The 16439-nt window shown below is 38.6% G+C and overlaps 1 protein-coding gene across 2 annotated transcripts in view; it reads left to right on the forward strand.

Annotated features, from left to right (window-relative positions):
• The window catches only part of LOC139121162 (protein Wnt-7b-like), a 31911-nt gene that overhangs the window by 11945 nt on the left and 3527 nt on the right, over window positions 1–16439 (forward strand). The window contains exons 3-4 of one of the 2 annotated variants that reach the window (XM_070685839.1): window positions 3259–3530; window positions 14342–14539. In XM_070685839.1, the coding sequence (XP_070541940.1) occupies window positions 3259–3530; window positions 14342–14383 (314 nt within the window). In that variant the 3' untranslated portion in view covers window positions 14384–14539. Of the gene's footprint in view, window positions 1–3258; window positions 3531–14341; window positions 14540–16439 lie in introns of those variants that run through there. The other variant, XM_070685838.1, reaches the window with a different exon arrangement.

Here is a 16439-nt window from a genome sequence, read left to right on the forward strand (position 1 = left end):
CAAATCCTGTCTCTCAAACCGAGCTAGCATACATCATCGTATGCAGGGCATTAGTCGAACCGTTGACAAAATACGCTTTGGCCTGAACACAACATGCTATGTTATAGCACCGGTGTTAACTGACATCGACCACGGTAGTTCTGAGTCAGACGTTTACAGTAGCACAAACACAGCATCAAATTCGCTAGTTTTGGCTTCCCATTGCAATAAATCCCAACTCCCCCGAACCCTGTCGGACAAGAAAGTCAAACAATTCATTGGATTGGATTCGAAGTTTTTGAAAAGACGATTGGAGCATCGAGCGGCTGACAATTGAAAACGCAAAAGAGTGACTGGAGCCCGGATGATCTGTAAACACCCCTTGGGGCAACTGGAAAGTTGAGAACGTGTTACCATGGTTACACGATCGATGATTCTTTGCCCAGATTTGGGAGCAAAACTAGTGCGCTACAACGACAGGCGTCGAAGTGGTGTGTATTCATTACGCGAGAATATTTGTGTCGCTTTTCTTCTAATGTGCTCAGTTAACTAGTTGTGTTAACATGGTTTCTTCTTCAAGTTCTCAGCAATCTCATTAGTCGAATTTTCTCACTCGTGTTCAGCCATCAACACTATCACCAGGCATGTAATGTACATATATAATTTGAAGTGTGGATTGTCAAAGCACATCAAGAACGTAAGCACACCCGATGCATGCACAGCGTCAATTAAATCATGCATATCGCTGTTCATCGACTGATAATTTCGCTGTTCACTCGATAAAAACCAAATGAGCATAAACCGGCCTGCATTATTTTTACACGGAAATTGATAATTGCCTCGACCATCGTAGGCACAAGTAGCTGTAAAGGTTGAAATTTCATTTTTTTGTTCTAAAAAACTGCTAAACAAATGCAAATTTCCTTCTCCGAAATGCAGAGTATTAAATCTGCACACAGAAGAGTTGAAAGTATGCAAATTATTCCGGGCCAGAATTAAGCTGCATAAGTAAAATTGCGCACACACAGGTCTTGTTGACGAGATGAGCACGGATTGTGAAGATGAACAAGGAATTGTGTTTGGCAAAGTGGTTTTGTGAAGTGGTTTATACACGAAAGTCTGCCTACAACCCTTGACTTTATGTCTAAATTAAATAAACAAATAAACAAAAAGAAAAATAGTGGATAATAGTACACCTAAATATACAGCTAATCTGCGATCTCTATTGCAAGATGAAATCGTGCAAGTGCCTTCGCGAATTTGTGTGGCCGCCTAACTCCAATAACTGTAACAGCTTTGAAGGCAGTGCCTTACGCAAATATGTCCGACATGTGTCCAGCATGAACGATGACCTCAATCGTAAAGGGTCCTCAGTCGAAGCGAGCGATCGGTCGGAGAAATGCGCGAAATGCCACACTCTAACCTACACAGAAAAAATAAAAACGTCACTTTTTCACCCTAGAACCACTTTACACTGTGACCCGTTGCTGTAAAGACATGATTTAAACTTGCCAGAAGCCTCTTGATTATTTGAAACGTTTGGGATTTAAACAAATCTTGACACCGGACCATTTGTCCAGACCCAGCATAACATCCGCCGCAGCCCATCCATTTTAAAAAGAAATATACAATTGCCAAAATTTGCAAGAATTCATCGCCTCCATGTCAATAACCCGCCATTTATCATGTGATTGACAGACCAACATGATTGGCAGTGAGTTACCCCCAGGCTGATGATAAGCCAGCCAAGAAATATCATGGACGTCTGTCAGTGGCGTTATCAGATTTGAAGATCGCTAAGTATACCAAATAGTGGCGATTGAAAAATGACATCTGTCGTTTCAGCTGAGGAGGGTCTTGCTAAAATCTCCGTTTCGCGTGATCCATGTCGTATTTCTTGAAGTTTGCTTCGTCCAGCGCGGAGCGTCCGGTAACAACGCGTCAGTAGCACCGCGACGCGAGTTGCATGATTCTCGCAGTAATGCGCCTGTTAGGCTTCTACTGAAAACCCTGAAGAAAGCCAACATCTCAATTCTTGCAAAGCAAGCGCATACGTGCTTGATAACATGGAATGCCACATCTTACAATGAAACAACAGCTCTTTAAAACCCCTGATTTACACTGGTGCGTACTTCAAGCTGTTGTCTTTGAGTTCCGGAAATATTTACCTCTCCTTGTCGACATTCAGCCGAAAAAACGAGACGATTCACTTATTCGGGTAAATCAATACAAACAAATAAATAAATAACTAACGCAAAAGTGTTTTAAGACATAGTTTTATGTCAAAGTCTAACACAACACTGGAGCATGTGCCCTAAATTTCCCAACGAGAACGACCATGTAACCAGGTTCCCAAGAAATGGCAGCCGTGAAATTCGTGTTTACTCTACAGCTGAATTTGTAAAGACAAATCAGTCGGATCAGTGGTGTTGGGTTGTGTATGTATACATTTATACTCCGTTTCTTGTCAGATGTAGTGTGTAAATATAAACATCCAGTCCTCACTGTGAAAGTCCACTGCACACGCTGCCGTAGAATACCCGTAATGCGCAATAACACTAAATCTTTTCAGTTTGTATAGAAACTCTAGCTCCCATGGAACCAATGTTAAATGTTGAAATGTTTTCTGTGATATATATGGACATTTTTGTCGTGTTCTTAGATCGTGCATTTGAGAGACTGTTGTAATATGTTTACGAAGACATATTGACTGTTAAGATTTTTGAAGCAGTTCTGGCGCGTTTTCAGCGACTGTGCAATTGAGAAATAAAGATGGCCATTGTAGACAGAGAATATCGGAAAGAAGCACAGACAGACCAATAGAGAGATAGATCTATACAGAGATGCATAGATAGATCAGCTGATATATAAAAAGACAAACAGATACAGTGTTACACTAACACGACAGACCAGGAAAGAGAGAGGTAACACACACAGCGACGCATCTGTAAAGAGGATCTGACAGTCTATAGATGGACGGAAAAAAGAAAAAGGCAGACAAACTTTCAAATGAGATAGGATGTAGTATGGGACACAAACATAACAGATACACATGTATGACGACATTGTAACAGGTGTGTCGCCACACATCCATAAACAAGATAAGCTATCTCAGATCACAGTTTGACGGAGACCGACAGACACTACATTGTCTGCCATCACTAGAAATACAGTCTTCCGTCTGACTTTATAACTGACATGCACATACAATATCTATCTCTCTCTGCAGCTAGTGCAGTGCATGTGTAACTAATTTTTCTCCCCCATCAATTCACCTAGAGAGCGCGGAAACGGCTTTCCTCCACGCCGTTATGTCGGCTGGTGTAGCCTACAGTGTAACGAGGGCATGTGGAGAGGGCGAGCTACAGGAAGTGTGTGGCTGCGACACCAAGTACCGACCGACGCCGGACGAGAGTCAGTGGAACTGGGACGGATGCAACGATAATGTGCGCTACGGAAACTATTTCACGACCGACTTCATGAGCGAAGTTGAAGGGCTCGATGATGGTTTCAGTCTCATGAACAGCCACAATAAAGAAGCCGGCAGACAGGTGAGCATTGTCCTCCACGAGAGGGCGCCGTCGCGGGTGATGGCGGCCTCCTGGGACACCGTTATACGCAACTATTTATTAGCGGAGTTTGGGTTAAGGGGAAAAGATGAACCGGGTCGTATGTGTAGGTGCTATGTTTACCCTGCGCCCTGTTTATCCTCCTCCTGGATCTGGTTCAATACGTGCAAAATTCTGAAAACCGTACTTCAATGCTCCTAAAGCTTCTATGCTGAGCAAGCAGCACCAGTTTCTCATCTGATTTTCTCCGGATGTTTTGAGAAGTGTAGCATACCTCTTGAATCACGGTGAAAAATACTCTTTTATTTGAAATTAAACTTCTTCAGTGTTGGTAAGCACATGCATCAGTAAGTAAAATACTTCTGACAACAAAACAAATCACTGGAGACATGTACAGGCTTTGCTGACCAACAGGAATAATGGGCTTTTCAACATGATTTAAAGAAACTAAAGTGGAAAGTGTTGGTAAAACATGGAACACAAATATTGTCAATCTGTAAGATACAGCCACTGTCCCCGTATCAGAGCCAGGGTACGCGTAATCGTATGGAAAGCCTGCCCATCCAGTATCACTTGATTTTCCACGGACTGAACTCGTGTCGTATGCTATAAATAATACATAAGTATACCGTGACAACACACAGTCAATCAGGTTTAATTCGCATTTTTGAGTTTATATTATTTTATTTTGCCTGCATTTTTGTGTTAGCTTTGACTGTTCCAATCCCCCTAAGTGTTTGCAAAACTTGGGCATACATAAATATTGAAACCCGGCAATTAGTCAGGCGTAGCGGAGTTCTCTCCCGTTACAGAGACTGTCGCGTCAGCCGGCTAGAATCGTTCGTTAACCCGAGCGTGTATGCAGATTTTTTGTATCTCAACGGACATGCCGTGTATCTGGTGCATGATGATGACTCAGGTCTTTGCGTTTGGTATTCTGAAACGGGTAAAAACACTGTCCTCATCGTACAAAAATGCACGTATGTTCTGGCACACGTGTATTGGGTAAAGCATTGCTTCACTAATTGTTTGGAAGTTGTAAACCATATGTTGTGAATGACACTAGGGCAAAGTTAATCCAGCGGGGGCGGCTGGTAATGTAACACGCTAAATCAACAACAGATATATTGCAATTTTCTTGTTTTTGTCCATTCTTGTTGGGTTTGTGTTGAAATACTTGAACATCAATCAACTTGCTTGTATTGCTTGAACACAACACTAGTCAATGTTGCATTTGAACATCCAACAGTGAATTGAGCATTTTATTCGTTCAAGTCGACAGACGTTCCCACAGACTTCAATTAATCGCCTTCAATCCGAACACACAGTATGCGTGCGTATATGTGTGTGTGTATATGTATATATGTCAACGTTTTGTAGCCAGTATATATATATATATATATATATATATATATATATATATATATATATATATATATATATATATATATATATATATATATATATATATATATATATATATATATATATATATATATATATATATATATATATATATATATATATATATATATGCTTGTGTAGCCAGGAGCACAAGAATAAATGAAAAGCCAATTGCAAATGTATCGTGAACCTTTAGAAAAAAATAATGAGTAGATATACAATAAATTAACTATGTAAGAAAGTAATCAAGTAACTAACTCATTTAGTAAGAATACACACAATAACTTGACAAAGTCAATTTATTATGACTTTTCAGGATCGAGTTGCCCACGTGTTTAGTGTTAGGTAAGTCAATATCTTGGAAAATGCTGGACAAGGAAATATGGCTGTGTGCTAAAATAAGGAAACGCTACATGTACAATCGCTGACTAGGAGTATCAGTGCTTCTTACGATCCATTGGCAACTTTGTAAATAGGCCTCTTTCATTTGAAGGGGTGATTTAATGACTCGGAGAAAACCAATAAAAGTTATATTTTTGTCAGCATATTGCTTGTACTCTGTTCGACTCCGTAAGCCTATAACGACTTCCACAGATGCACGTAGTGTTGATTAGAAGAGATTATTCCAATCAATATGTTTTATATCAAAGTTTAAGATTTGATCGATATCAAAATTTATGATACTTTCCTTAATATAATTGGGTGTGTCATATGTGACCTTTATCTAGCTAATGATGTTTCTGAATTCCTTTTGGTGGATTTATGAATTTCTGGAGATTTCTTTGAGTAAGCCCTATGCCAATGCCTGTTCAATGTAATATTTTTCTCGTGTCATAGAGAACTTCCTTGAGACGGTGGCATGTCGATCTGTTAAGAGAGCACGCTGCACTGTAAAGTTAAGTGTTCAAGGATAGAACACCAATTAAACGCCTTTTTGTAACACTTTTTGAACGCGTCTAGACGTTCAGAAATTTAACACTACGTGTTCAACCAACGTTCAATTTTTAACACACGTGTGCAGATTTTGAACGCTACGTGTTCATCAGACATTACATTGAACACCATGGTGTTCCATATCTGAACACACGTTGCACATGAAATGTGTTCAAAAAATTGAACGCATTTACGCGTTCAAAGGGCTGTAACACTTTTTGAACGCATGGACGCCGTTCAACGATAAGTGTGTTAAAGGCTAGAACACATAATGCGCGCTTGTTGAACACCTTTAATTTTGGGCGTTCAGGGGGTGTTCAAGCCTTGAAATAACATTACAGACCACTAAAATTCAGTAAAATTATTTTATTCTAAAAATACACAAAGCATTTCTAGAGTAATATACAATAATTTACTGTAATTTGGGCAAATAAACATTGCCAATTTGTATGTAAAGTTTGTCAGAGGAACATACCAACGGTGTTAACACCCTCCTATCAAAAACATAAGCAATAAAAATCCCCATGAACACTGTAGATCGTTTTAAGAAATATGAACAAAGTAATGACAAAACAGGTTTTACTTAAATATTGTGGATTACGTTTTAAGGTTCATACTTGTTTAAAATGTACAAAAAATCATCTGAAAAAGCTCAAAATTTGGCTTACTTATTGTGTTGAAAATACATATATGTATGGAATGCATACTTCATTGTTGTAAGATGGTTTCTTAAGGGGAGACATTTCCTCTTGTATAGACAATTGTAAATTTTGAAGAGAAAAGAGTTAGTCAAGGCTTCTCTAGTGCACATGGTATATAGTTGTCCACATTAAAGTAAACACAACATGTCAAGTTAACAAAGTGTCACAGTAAGGTACAACATGCAGAAAGTGGGGAAAATTGGTCCTTGGCAGGGTAAAACCTATTTCCTTGTCCAACAAAGTCCTTCATAAACAAAAAGGTTTGTTTGTTTGTAATATCTTTACATAAACAATGAAATAAATCGGTGACATTTCAAAAATCTACTCAAAAATTAAAACCATATTGGTAAAGACCTTTCAAATTCTTGTGTACCTTGCTATTAATTTTTATACAAATGTTTTACCAAAAATTGTAAAAATCACCCTTAAAATAAAAAAAAGTAGATCTCATCATAACGTATATATATCACATTCTGGTAATCCCTCATATCTTAAAAATGTCTGAAATGTCTTTAATTTCTTATAAATACAAAGTTCCAAATTTCTGCATAATTTGAACAATCTGAAAAAGGCTATCAGTAGAGATCTATGTCCTAAATATCAAAGCTGTTCAATTAGCAGTTTTGAAGAAGATTTTTAAAGATCTTTTGACCAAATATGACGAAAATTGCCATGAAATATAAAAATTTGAATATTTCATCACAACTAGCACAAATTTGACTAGGGTCATTCTTAGGGACATGTTTACCACAATATTGAAGACGTCAGTAAAAAAGAAGAAGATTTTTGCCAAAATTAGCGAAATTAGCCTCAAAAATATAAATTTGCATAGTTCATCATAATTTGAACATATGCATGTGATTAGGGTAATCCCTGGGGACCTGTAATCCAAATATTAAAGGATTCGTACAGGCTGTTTTGAAGAAAAACCTTGGGATGTACAAATTTGAGGGCAATGCTACACATCCACCTATTTAGCTGACGGCAAAGCTAAAAACCACTCGCTTAGAACAAGAGACGTGTTGATCTACAATACAAAATTCTCTTAGGTTTGGTAGCATGCTATGATCAACTAAATGTTAGAAGGGCATGAGCTTCCAAAGACGTGAAGTCTCCTTTATCAGATGCAAGGGGGAATGAAAAATTGAAGCAGAAAGTGACAGAAAATTCAGAGTGAAAATTCAGAAAATTCAGTAATTCAGAGTGGACATTTTACTCTGAATTTTCCGTCGCTTTCAGCTCTTATTTTTCATTCCACCCTTGCATCTGATAAGGAGACTACTCGTCTATGAAACTTATTCTCCGGCAACATTTAGTTGATCATAGCATGCTACCAAAGCTTAGATTAATTCAGAAGAAAATACAGAAACTTATCAAAATTCAGTTACTGACCCTCGGAAGTTTAAATCTACATTAGAGATGAAATGAGGTTCTCAAGCTTGTTTCCAGACAGCTACCTGTATACTCATCTTCTTCATTATCTGTACGTACCACCAGCTTCTGTAACAACTCTTCGATTTTCAGTTATATCCAACTTTTTACATCCTGAAAAATAGCAACAATAGGTAATATGGCGAGATGAGACTTTAAATGAAAGACAAGGAGCTGATTAGGTTAAGGAATAGGGGAGACTTTTATATACAGTGCCTCTTTTCAATACTGGTACAAAATATTGGCTTCTTCTTGTCATTAACTGATTAAAATAAAAAAGCCAATCTCTCCTATGCTGAAACAATACATTGTATACTCGACAATGTTTAATTGATTTTTTACATGCGATTGTCTCTACTAAAAGACATGTGTTAGCTGTGATTACGCAGCGATACTATGCAAGGCGTATCGATCGCGCTCAGGTCAAGGGTATCGCTACAATTGTGTTGCAATGACCCTTGACCCGAGTGAGATCGATCGATAGGCCATGGCCAAATTCCCACTGCGTATTCACAGCTTCTTGTTGGTATACCAGCCACTAAAAGAAAAAAGGTTTCTTCACGTAGTTAAGCTATTTCAAAGTATAATACGATTAATTCGAAGGATATTAATATAGATGCTTCAAAATCTAATACCTTTTACTATTTTGGAGAGAAAACTTACCCTTTCTGGTCTTGCTTCCGCACGATCACGACTTCAGGTGCGCTTACAAGAAAAATGTCGCAACTTCCGTTTTGATGCATCATGGGATAGGAAAAAGCACCAAACTTGAACACCAAGTGTTTAGAAATAGAACGCCTCTTGCACGCCGATGTTAAAATTAAAACGTTCATGATGATTTTCTGATTTTCTTTTCAAATTTTCAAAATTTCAACATGTAATAAACGTATAAAATTATTTTGTATACTTCCTTTTTTAGAAAAATCATGCTTTCAGCAATTGTAGACCGGAAATATTTTGCACATAGTGGGAAATTCGTCACACCTAAATCCGTGTACGTTTGCAGACAGCGAGGCTGTAGTAAATTTAATATAGCCATTGTAAAGTAAAAAAACCCCAAAAGATTGTTAATTGTTTTACAGTATTGTAAAATTTCTGTGATGCTGAGTTTTTGAACACTTGAAGGAGATGGTTGTTAACACTACGTGTTCAGGTTAAGAACACCATTGTTAACAATATGAACACTAGCCGTTCAAATTTGAACACCGACACGTACATTTTGAACGCGTAAAGACGCGTCTAGCGTCCGCTATTTTTACAGTGTGGTTATATGAAGTTATAATTCGTCAGACTAGGGTTTTTCAGAACGCCGTGCCTGTCAAGTTGTGAGAATCAGACATGTTGAAATGGAGCAGTGCACGTAATTTCATGCCAATACTTGAGGAATCGAGGGGAATTCAAACAAAGGTCAGAGAACTTAGAGGTTTTCGTACAAATCAATTCTGCACACAGAAAATGGAGAAATCTAGATGTATATCATTCGTGGATCGTTGGTTTGGCTATAATCATCATCCAATACTATACATTTTGCACGATTTTGTGTTTTTGGTATCTTTTTTAGATTTTTTATATTTAAATCAGAATAAAATATTATAATTAAATGCAATTATCAAACAATCAAACGAATAATTACCTCACCAGTGATGGCACTACATGTTAGACTGGCCCACTAGTCGCTTGGCCATTTCTCGAACGTAAGCGATAGTCACTGGGTTTCGTGTTGACTTCACATATACGCGACAGTCTTCTGAAGAGTATTGCATTGATTCCTCGATCACCTCACCACTAAAGCGACAGTCTGCTGAAGTTTATTCCTTGAGTTTACTCTATTATGATATTAATAAGCCCACGGACTTGGGACAAATCTATTTCCACGTTTGTGCGCAAACAACCTCAACATTGAACCGTATGAAACAAAGAATTGTTTCGCAACTTCGGCACAGAGTCAACATTACAGAAAACCATAGTCTGTAATGAAAACGTTATTCTTGTCAAGTACTATATTTATTTATATATTTCCTGTATAGAAAAGAATCCCGACTTATCATCTTTTTGCACTTCTATTCAACATTTGCTGGGAGCTCTCTGTTCAGATCCACACTCCTGTTAAATAAACTGTTATTCGGACAAGATTCCATACTTTGCCTGTAGATGCCAGAAATTATGCTGTCGCCCTATTTGCCTGCTCTGTTTGTAAGTGCGTTTGAAGATATATTTTAAAACCATTTGTCCAACAAGTTTCAATATATCGATCGATATCATTGATGCCTGAAATGAAATAAAAACCACTTTGTCCCTGAGCTATGGTTGTACAACTACCTAACATTAGGCTCCCAGGTTTCGAATTCTGACAACATTAAATTTGATGTAAGTCCATATTTGATTTTAATAACACAGTAGGTTCACAGCAAATAATTAAAGGAGTTACACTTTGAATATCAATGTCAAAACCATAACCATCAGGAATTCGACAACCAAAGTTTTATATTGTTTCTGAACTTTTCCAAATGCCAGCAATTAAAAAAAAATCATCGTTTAGTTGCAAAACAATCTTGTCGGATGCAATATTTTTAAATCCAGTATTATGCAGGGTGTTCCAATCTCAAGTTTTGAAGCAAAATTACAACCTCATTGTCATGTAAGACTGTATAATCGTCAATCGAAAGTACTTTAAGGACACAAATAACCCATACAGGCCGTAGGTAGACAATGCAGATTTTAATGCCTGACTTCCACTCTGCCAAACGGTTAGCAAATGTGATTTTAATTTATTATAGATTATGCTGCAACCGACACGATTGGAACTAACTTGGGAGAATAGGGTATTGTCGTAATGTTAAACTTGGTTTGATCAGAAAATTTAAGCTCATCTACTTTTCTATTTTTTGCAATCACTTGTTTTTTTGGGTAATTTGTAATATTGCAACTTTCAGCTATAAAACTCCTAACACTTTTGATAAATTTGAACAATTAAAAGATTCTATTTTCCCAAATTAGTTCAAATCGCGTCGGTTGCAGCATAATCTATAATAAATGTTAACCCTACAATTGACACGGAGGGTCCCTTCTCCCCATATCACCTGTCTTTAAGTAGATGTACTTTAATTTCACAAAGCAGTCATTGATACCCCACAGGCGTTCTGGGTATCGGGTGCGTAGCTATAGTACTATTGTGTTAAAGCCCCTGTTTATATACCCTTTTTGGCCCTAGGGACGAAGCGCCCGTTGCTAGGATATATGTAGCCCGTCCAACATTGCTGAAGATAGCATCGCATTACCGCAAACATCGCTGTACAAGTCAGTCACATCTATTACCCTCCGCCCAAGCGAAAATGTCTGTGTACATACTCTAATTGGAGTCTGTGAGACAGAAGAACGCACAACTTGATTGCGGCGATATGGGCGAGTCAGCAAGCAAGAGAGCACACAATATTTGATTTGACGTCAACCGCAGTGTCATTTATGCGGTCATTTGTGTATGAATTGCTGTATTGTTGGGCCAACAAAGAAACGGTGTGGGCGTAGGAAGTAGAAATTACAAGTAAATGCGAAGTATCACGCAACATCCCCGTTATCTAGTGATAACACAGTATAAACACAGTTGCGGATAGGCTAGGATGTGTTTTGCAGAGAGATCAAACAGGGATGTACAAAACTATTTGCCAATATGTTAATCTCCTCAATCAGCAAAGATATATTGTTTTTTATCGCAAAACTTGCAACATGTAGACAAATGAATGTTTCCTTAGTGTATTTGTTGACCCAACGGTGATGGCTTACAGCATGCAAACATCATAATGATGTTCTGTAGTACAAATCGAGTCGAATACTTTTTTCATATCTTTGACCCGACGTAGTTTGACCGAATCGAAGGCTGAAAGAGGGTGTTCTCGGGGGCAAGGTGGACAAAGACCTGGGTCATAAACCCATATCTTCTTGAAATGTAATCTGTAAAGATGGGATATATTGCAGGAGTTTCGTGTCTAAGAATTTTACGACGTTAATTTATGAAGGAAGAATTTTTGTGTGCTAGAGCGACAAGTAATATATCAGGCCAAATCAGTAGGTTAATTCGTGCATGCACGATTGTATCAAAGGCTGTGAAATTGTGTTTCCCAATCTTCCCTTCTATAGTGCATTATTTTTCCAAATGGCAACGAAGCATTTGTCAGTGTTTTTTATTTCTGTTTCTCTTTGGTGTACACTCGCCATTGAAGTGCGATTATCAGGACATAGTGCCACCATATGCAGCACATGGCAGTGACCCGTGACATCTCAAAACAGCCTCGGAAAATTGCAACCGCAAGACTGTCACAAGTGACTTTGCGCATGAAGGAAGCAAAACCCATACAAACAACTTCTAAATCAAACTTGACTCAGAACTGTAAATCTCGCCCGGGGAACCGTAAATCTCGCTCCTTGGAATCCGCACTATGTCGCCGGACGTGTGATTACATTCCTCTGTAGCTCGGGGGTCTACCATCCGTTCTTTTTATGGTCTGGTCAGTCGAAACTCTCAAGTTTTTCGTTCCCATCTCGCGGATTATCATTCAAATCTTTCGTTCCGTCTCACCCAGCGCCAGTTCAAGGTTGAATTCCTGTTTGAATTATTACCTTTATTAATAGTCTTAACCCCTATCGATGTTTTCATGATTTGAAAATTACGAAGTGGATCGAGTTCTCCAGCGAGAATGTATGTATATCATGAACCGGCCACTGTGATTTGAGTTGGTGTGATATCGGTGTCCAACTCGTAACGACGGGGATTTGTGGTCAATTGAAATATATATTTGAGATATTGCAGACGTAGCTATCCAGTTTCTCGATCTTTGTATACTGTATCGTTGAAGCAGATTAATCAATCAGACTCTCACTTTTTTAAAGAATGGTACGTGGTGTTTAATCAAATCTGAATATTTGCATCGGCTCCATAATGTGTCTGAAGTCTGTAACTTTATTTCTCCTACATTGAGAATTTTCACTGAAACTTCCCTTCGCGATTTGGAGTCACTTAGCACGGAGTATTGGCCCGATCAGCGGGTTTACTGCCCGTGTCAAAGGTCAGAGAAACGATCTGCTGAGCAGCCAACACGAATTATAGCGCCCCTCGGGAACTTTTGGAATTTTACAACCGTTTTATCGTGTTAAAAAAAGAAGCTGACAAGATATGATAGCTGTGATACCCCTGCGCGCTGCCGCATACTTGTAAGTGTCATTGTTCATCCCATCAATTTATTTCAAATCACATTTTTCTTGCTTTGTGCTCAACGCCCGGGCTCAACGGCTCCAGAGACAGCCCAACGTGGTGGTGGAGCCTTCCCCCCTCGGTGACAAAAATGACATTACCATTTTTGTTACAACAAGAACGTCGGATCCGCAGTTTTGTGTGTGCTAAGTTGATGTGTACTGTGTGTAAATACACACCACACCTGCATTTAATCACGTGTTTGATCGTCATAACCTTTGATCCAGCCAATTAGACCCCCTACACTTCTTGTCTGGAATTCGAAGCTTTGCGCACTCTGGAAAAAAAAAACTTTGATAATTTCCAACAAAATGAAGATAAGTGTACGGGTTTTGTATTTTAGCTTAATATTTATACAACAAACAAGACAAATTTCTTAGACATGTGTCAGTTATATTCATGAAACATGCCCAGTACAATACAAACCCTTAGTTGTTCATGTCAGAATCCTTCTCGGTTCTGTGATGGGTCACTTGCAAGATAGGGTCAGTGACACAAACACGTCATTGACATCGGTTTGATGTGCACCCTTTTATGGTACATCGAGCATCGGCCATGATTAAGTCGGGTGTGCTGAAGGGTGATTTACGGACCCCTCTCAGAACTTGTTTTCGCTTTTCTAGACTCTAGTATTGTTTGAGACTCAAACATTCCCCTATCGACCGCTCGTAAAACCGAATCACCCAAACATATCCTACGGAAGTCTGCTGTTTTATATGCTGAGAACTCACAACTTCAAGGTCCCAGTGGTCGAGCTGTTCATCTAGAGGCTCTTATTGCTGGAACAAAGAAAATACTTACTCGTTTCCCCATGGCAGTCTCGCTGAACAGCTGGAGCGCCTCGAGGCTGAAGGTGTAAGAACCGTTACTCTACACCAACAAGTTGACGTGACGTCACTAAAAAGGCCTCGTCATTGTAACCTTAAGTACAGGAAACACAGATAATAGCTAAAATGGACATGGCTTTAAACTTGGAAGTACACAGGCAATTTGATATTAAAGGGGAGGAAGACTTACGATAAATTATTGGTTTTGTTTTCAAATTTCTGAATAATTTATACTTTATTTATTTTATCAAGGTAAAGGCGTTTTACAAGCAGTGTGGCCGTCGCCGAGTTTAAAGCTGTGCACGTGCCTCAAAAGCCCCTGTGACCAATGCCTTTGAAATGTAACTTTGAGCAAAATCATGGGTAAGCTTACCGCCCTATATACTGGACTGCGTGTGCTAAAGAACATTTGCTCTTTGTAACTTTGGCAATACGAAAAGTGTTAGAAGGAAATATGATGTTCAGATTTTTGCTACGTATGTCCCCATCAGCAGCCAGGTAAAAATCTATTCAACCGACCTGCCTTTCAGGGTGTTATGGGACAGCATCAAACTTGAAAAAGCATAAACGTGTAACAACAATTGCCTGCAACCGTAAGGTGAAATTGCCAGTTTTGTATCGATTTCATTTGTTCGTTTGTTTCTATTTTTGTCGAAACTTTTCGAGTTTATAGTCCTATTGACACTTCAATCTTATTAATGGATGTTCCTTTACCGTGACACCGATTGAAGTGATCGAGTGGCCGAGAACGCTTACCACCCCCTTAATAAGTTCAGATTTACAAAACCGCTGGACATTAGTACGCATGGAAATTTGGTTCCAAGTTAGTATACATCAAAACCGCTTCTGCTTGAAAAGGGACTGGATTTTGCACCGTCGGGCCCAACAAGTTTGCCGACGCTTTCAAATTTCACATCTCTTGAGGAATGGCGTACACCTGGTTTGGTCTTTGGAAAGTATGAGATGTATTGAATTCTTACAGGAAGTGCCATTTATGTATTGAGTATTGGCCTAATCTAGTCTGGTGCTCACAGTCATCAAAGTAACAATCTATTTTATCACAGTCTGCCAGTCAGCGTCGAAGTTATGCGCAACCTTGGTTTGATTTGACATGTTTGAGAATAAACAGCAGGGTCTTGAGTGTAGATTGCAAAACGTTTGGTAGGGGTCTAACCAGGAATCAAGTTTGATCCGAGCATCATGCTGGCCTAAGTTAATATTTCGTGATGATCAAACAACTATTTACCCTTTAGGAAGAAAGGTTACTGGAAGTGGAAATGGCAGTAGTTCAAAAATGCTTGACCAGTTTATGCGATCCAGCTCTATTTTACATTGGCACAAAGTCGCTGGTTTGTCGTTGGGATTTTATGTCAATAGAAAAATGAAATATCTTATTAAAATCAAAGGCAAATTTTAGTAATGTCGGTGAATGATTATATAATAATTGTCACGTATATTCTCGTGGTACTTTATGCCACGACTTGTAGCTTTCTACTAGAGCATACTACGTCTGTCTCCAAGCAGTCCCCGCCATGCTACGTTCGCTCTAACAAAACCTTAAGGTAGTATGCGCCTCAAAAGTGAAAGACTCAAACTTTTGCTTAAACTTTCCCAAATGAAACTTTCAACCATTTTATACCAAATCAACAATAAAAATTGGGGGTCACCGTGCAAAGTTTGGAACTAGCGAAACAAATTACCAAACATTTTAAGATATTTGAAATTCAAAATGGCCGCCATTCCTGTGTTAACTCTGGAAAAAATAAAATTTTGGATTTTCGAAAAACTAAGCCAGTGAAAGTTTTTCTTTCTCAAAGAGCATTAAAATGAGCCCCCACAAGTGGCAGTTAAAAAAAATTGTGGAAATTTGAGAGTCCGACTATCTGTCTCCGAGGCGCGTTCTACCTTAATCTGGACAATGGCTAAGGTAACTGTTGCCGGCCATTTTTTCAAGCAAGCATGCTGGAAGAGGCCAGTCGATTTAATTAACCCCCCCCCCCCGCATATAAACGATGTTGACGACATTAATTGCCCACAGGCAACGACTTTTGGTATTTCCAAAAGGTTTCTTGGACAGCCAGCCAAGGGTCAGTTTTCACAATAATCTTACTTTTACTTGAATAGCACTGTCTAGATAACTTGTTTCCTAAAGATATGAGTATGATATAATTTCTTTGAATATTGGCATAATTTGCATCTGAAATGAAGGTGTAAATTGTTCAGTGATATTTTTGAATCAGGAATCAGAGTATCGAAGCAAGACTCTCCTAAGAGCCGGTTATCTCTATCCACAACGATATTATCGAGTTGCATTCTTGAGAGAGATTCATCGCCTAAGTTGAGTTGTTGA

Source organism: Ptychodera flava, chromosome 21 (assembly GCF_041260155.1).
Source record: "Ptychodera flava strain L36383 chromosome 21, AS_Pfla_20210202, whole genome shotgun sequence".
Lineage (NCBI taxonomy): Eukaryota > Metazoa > Hemichordata > Enteropneusta > Ptychoderidae > Ptychodera > Ptychodera flava.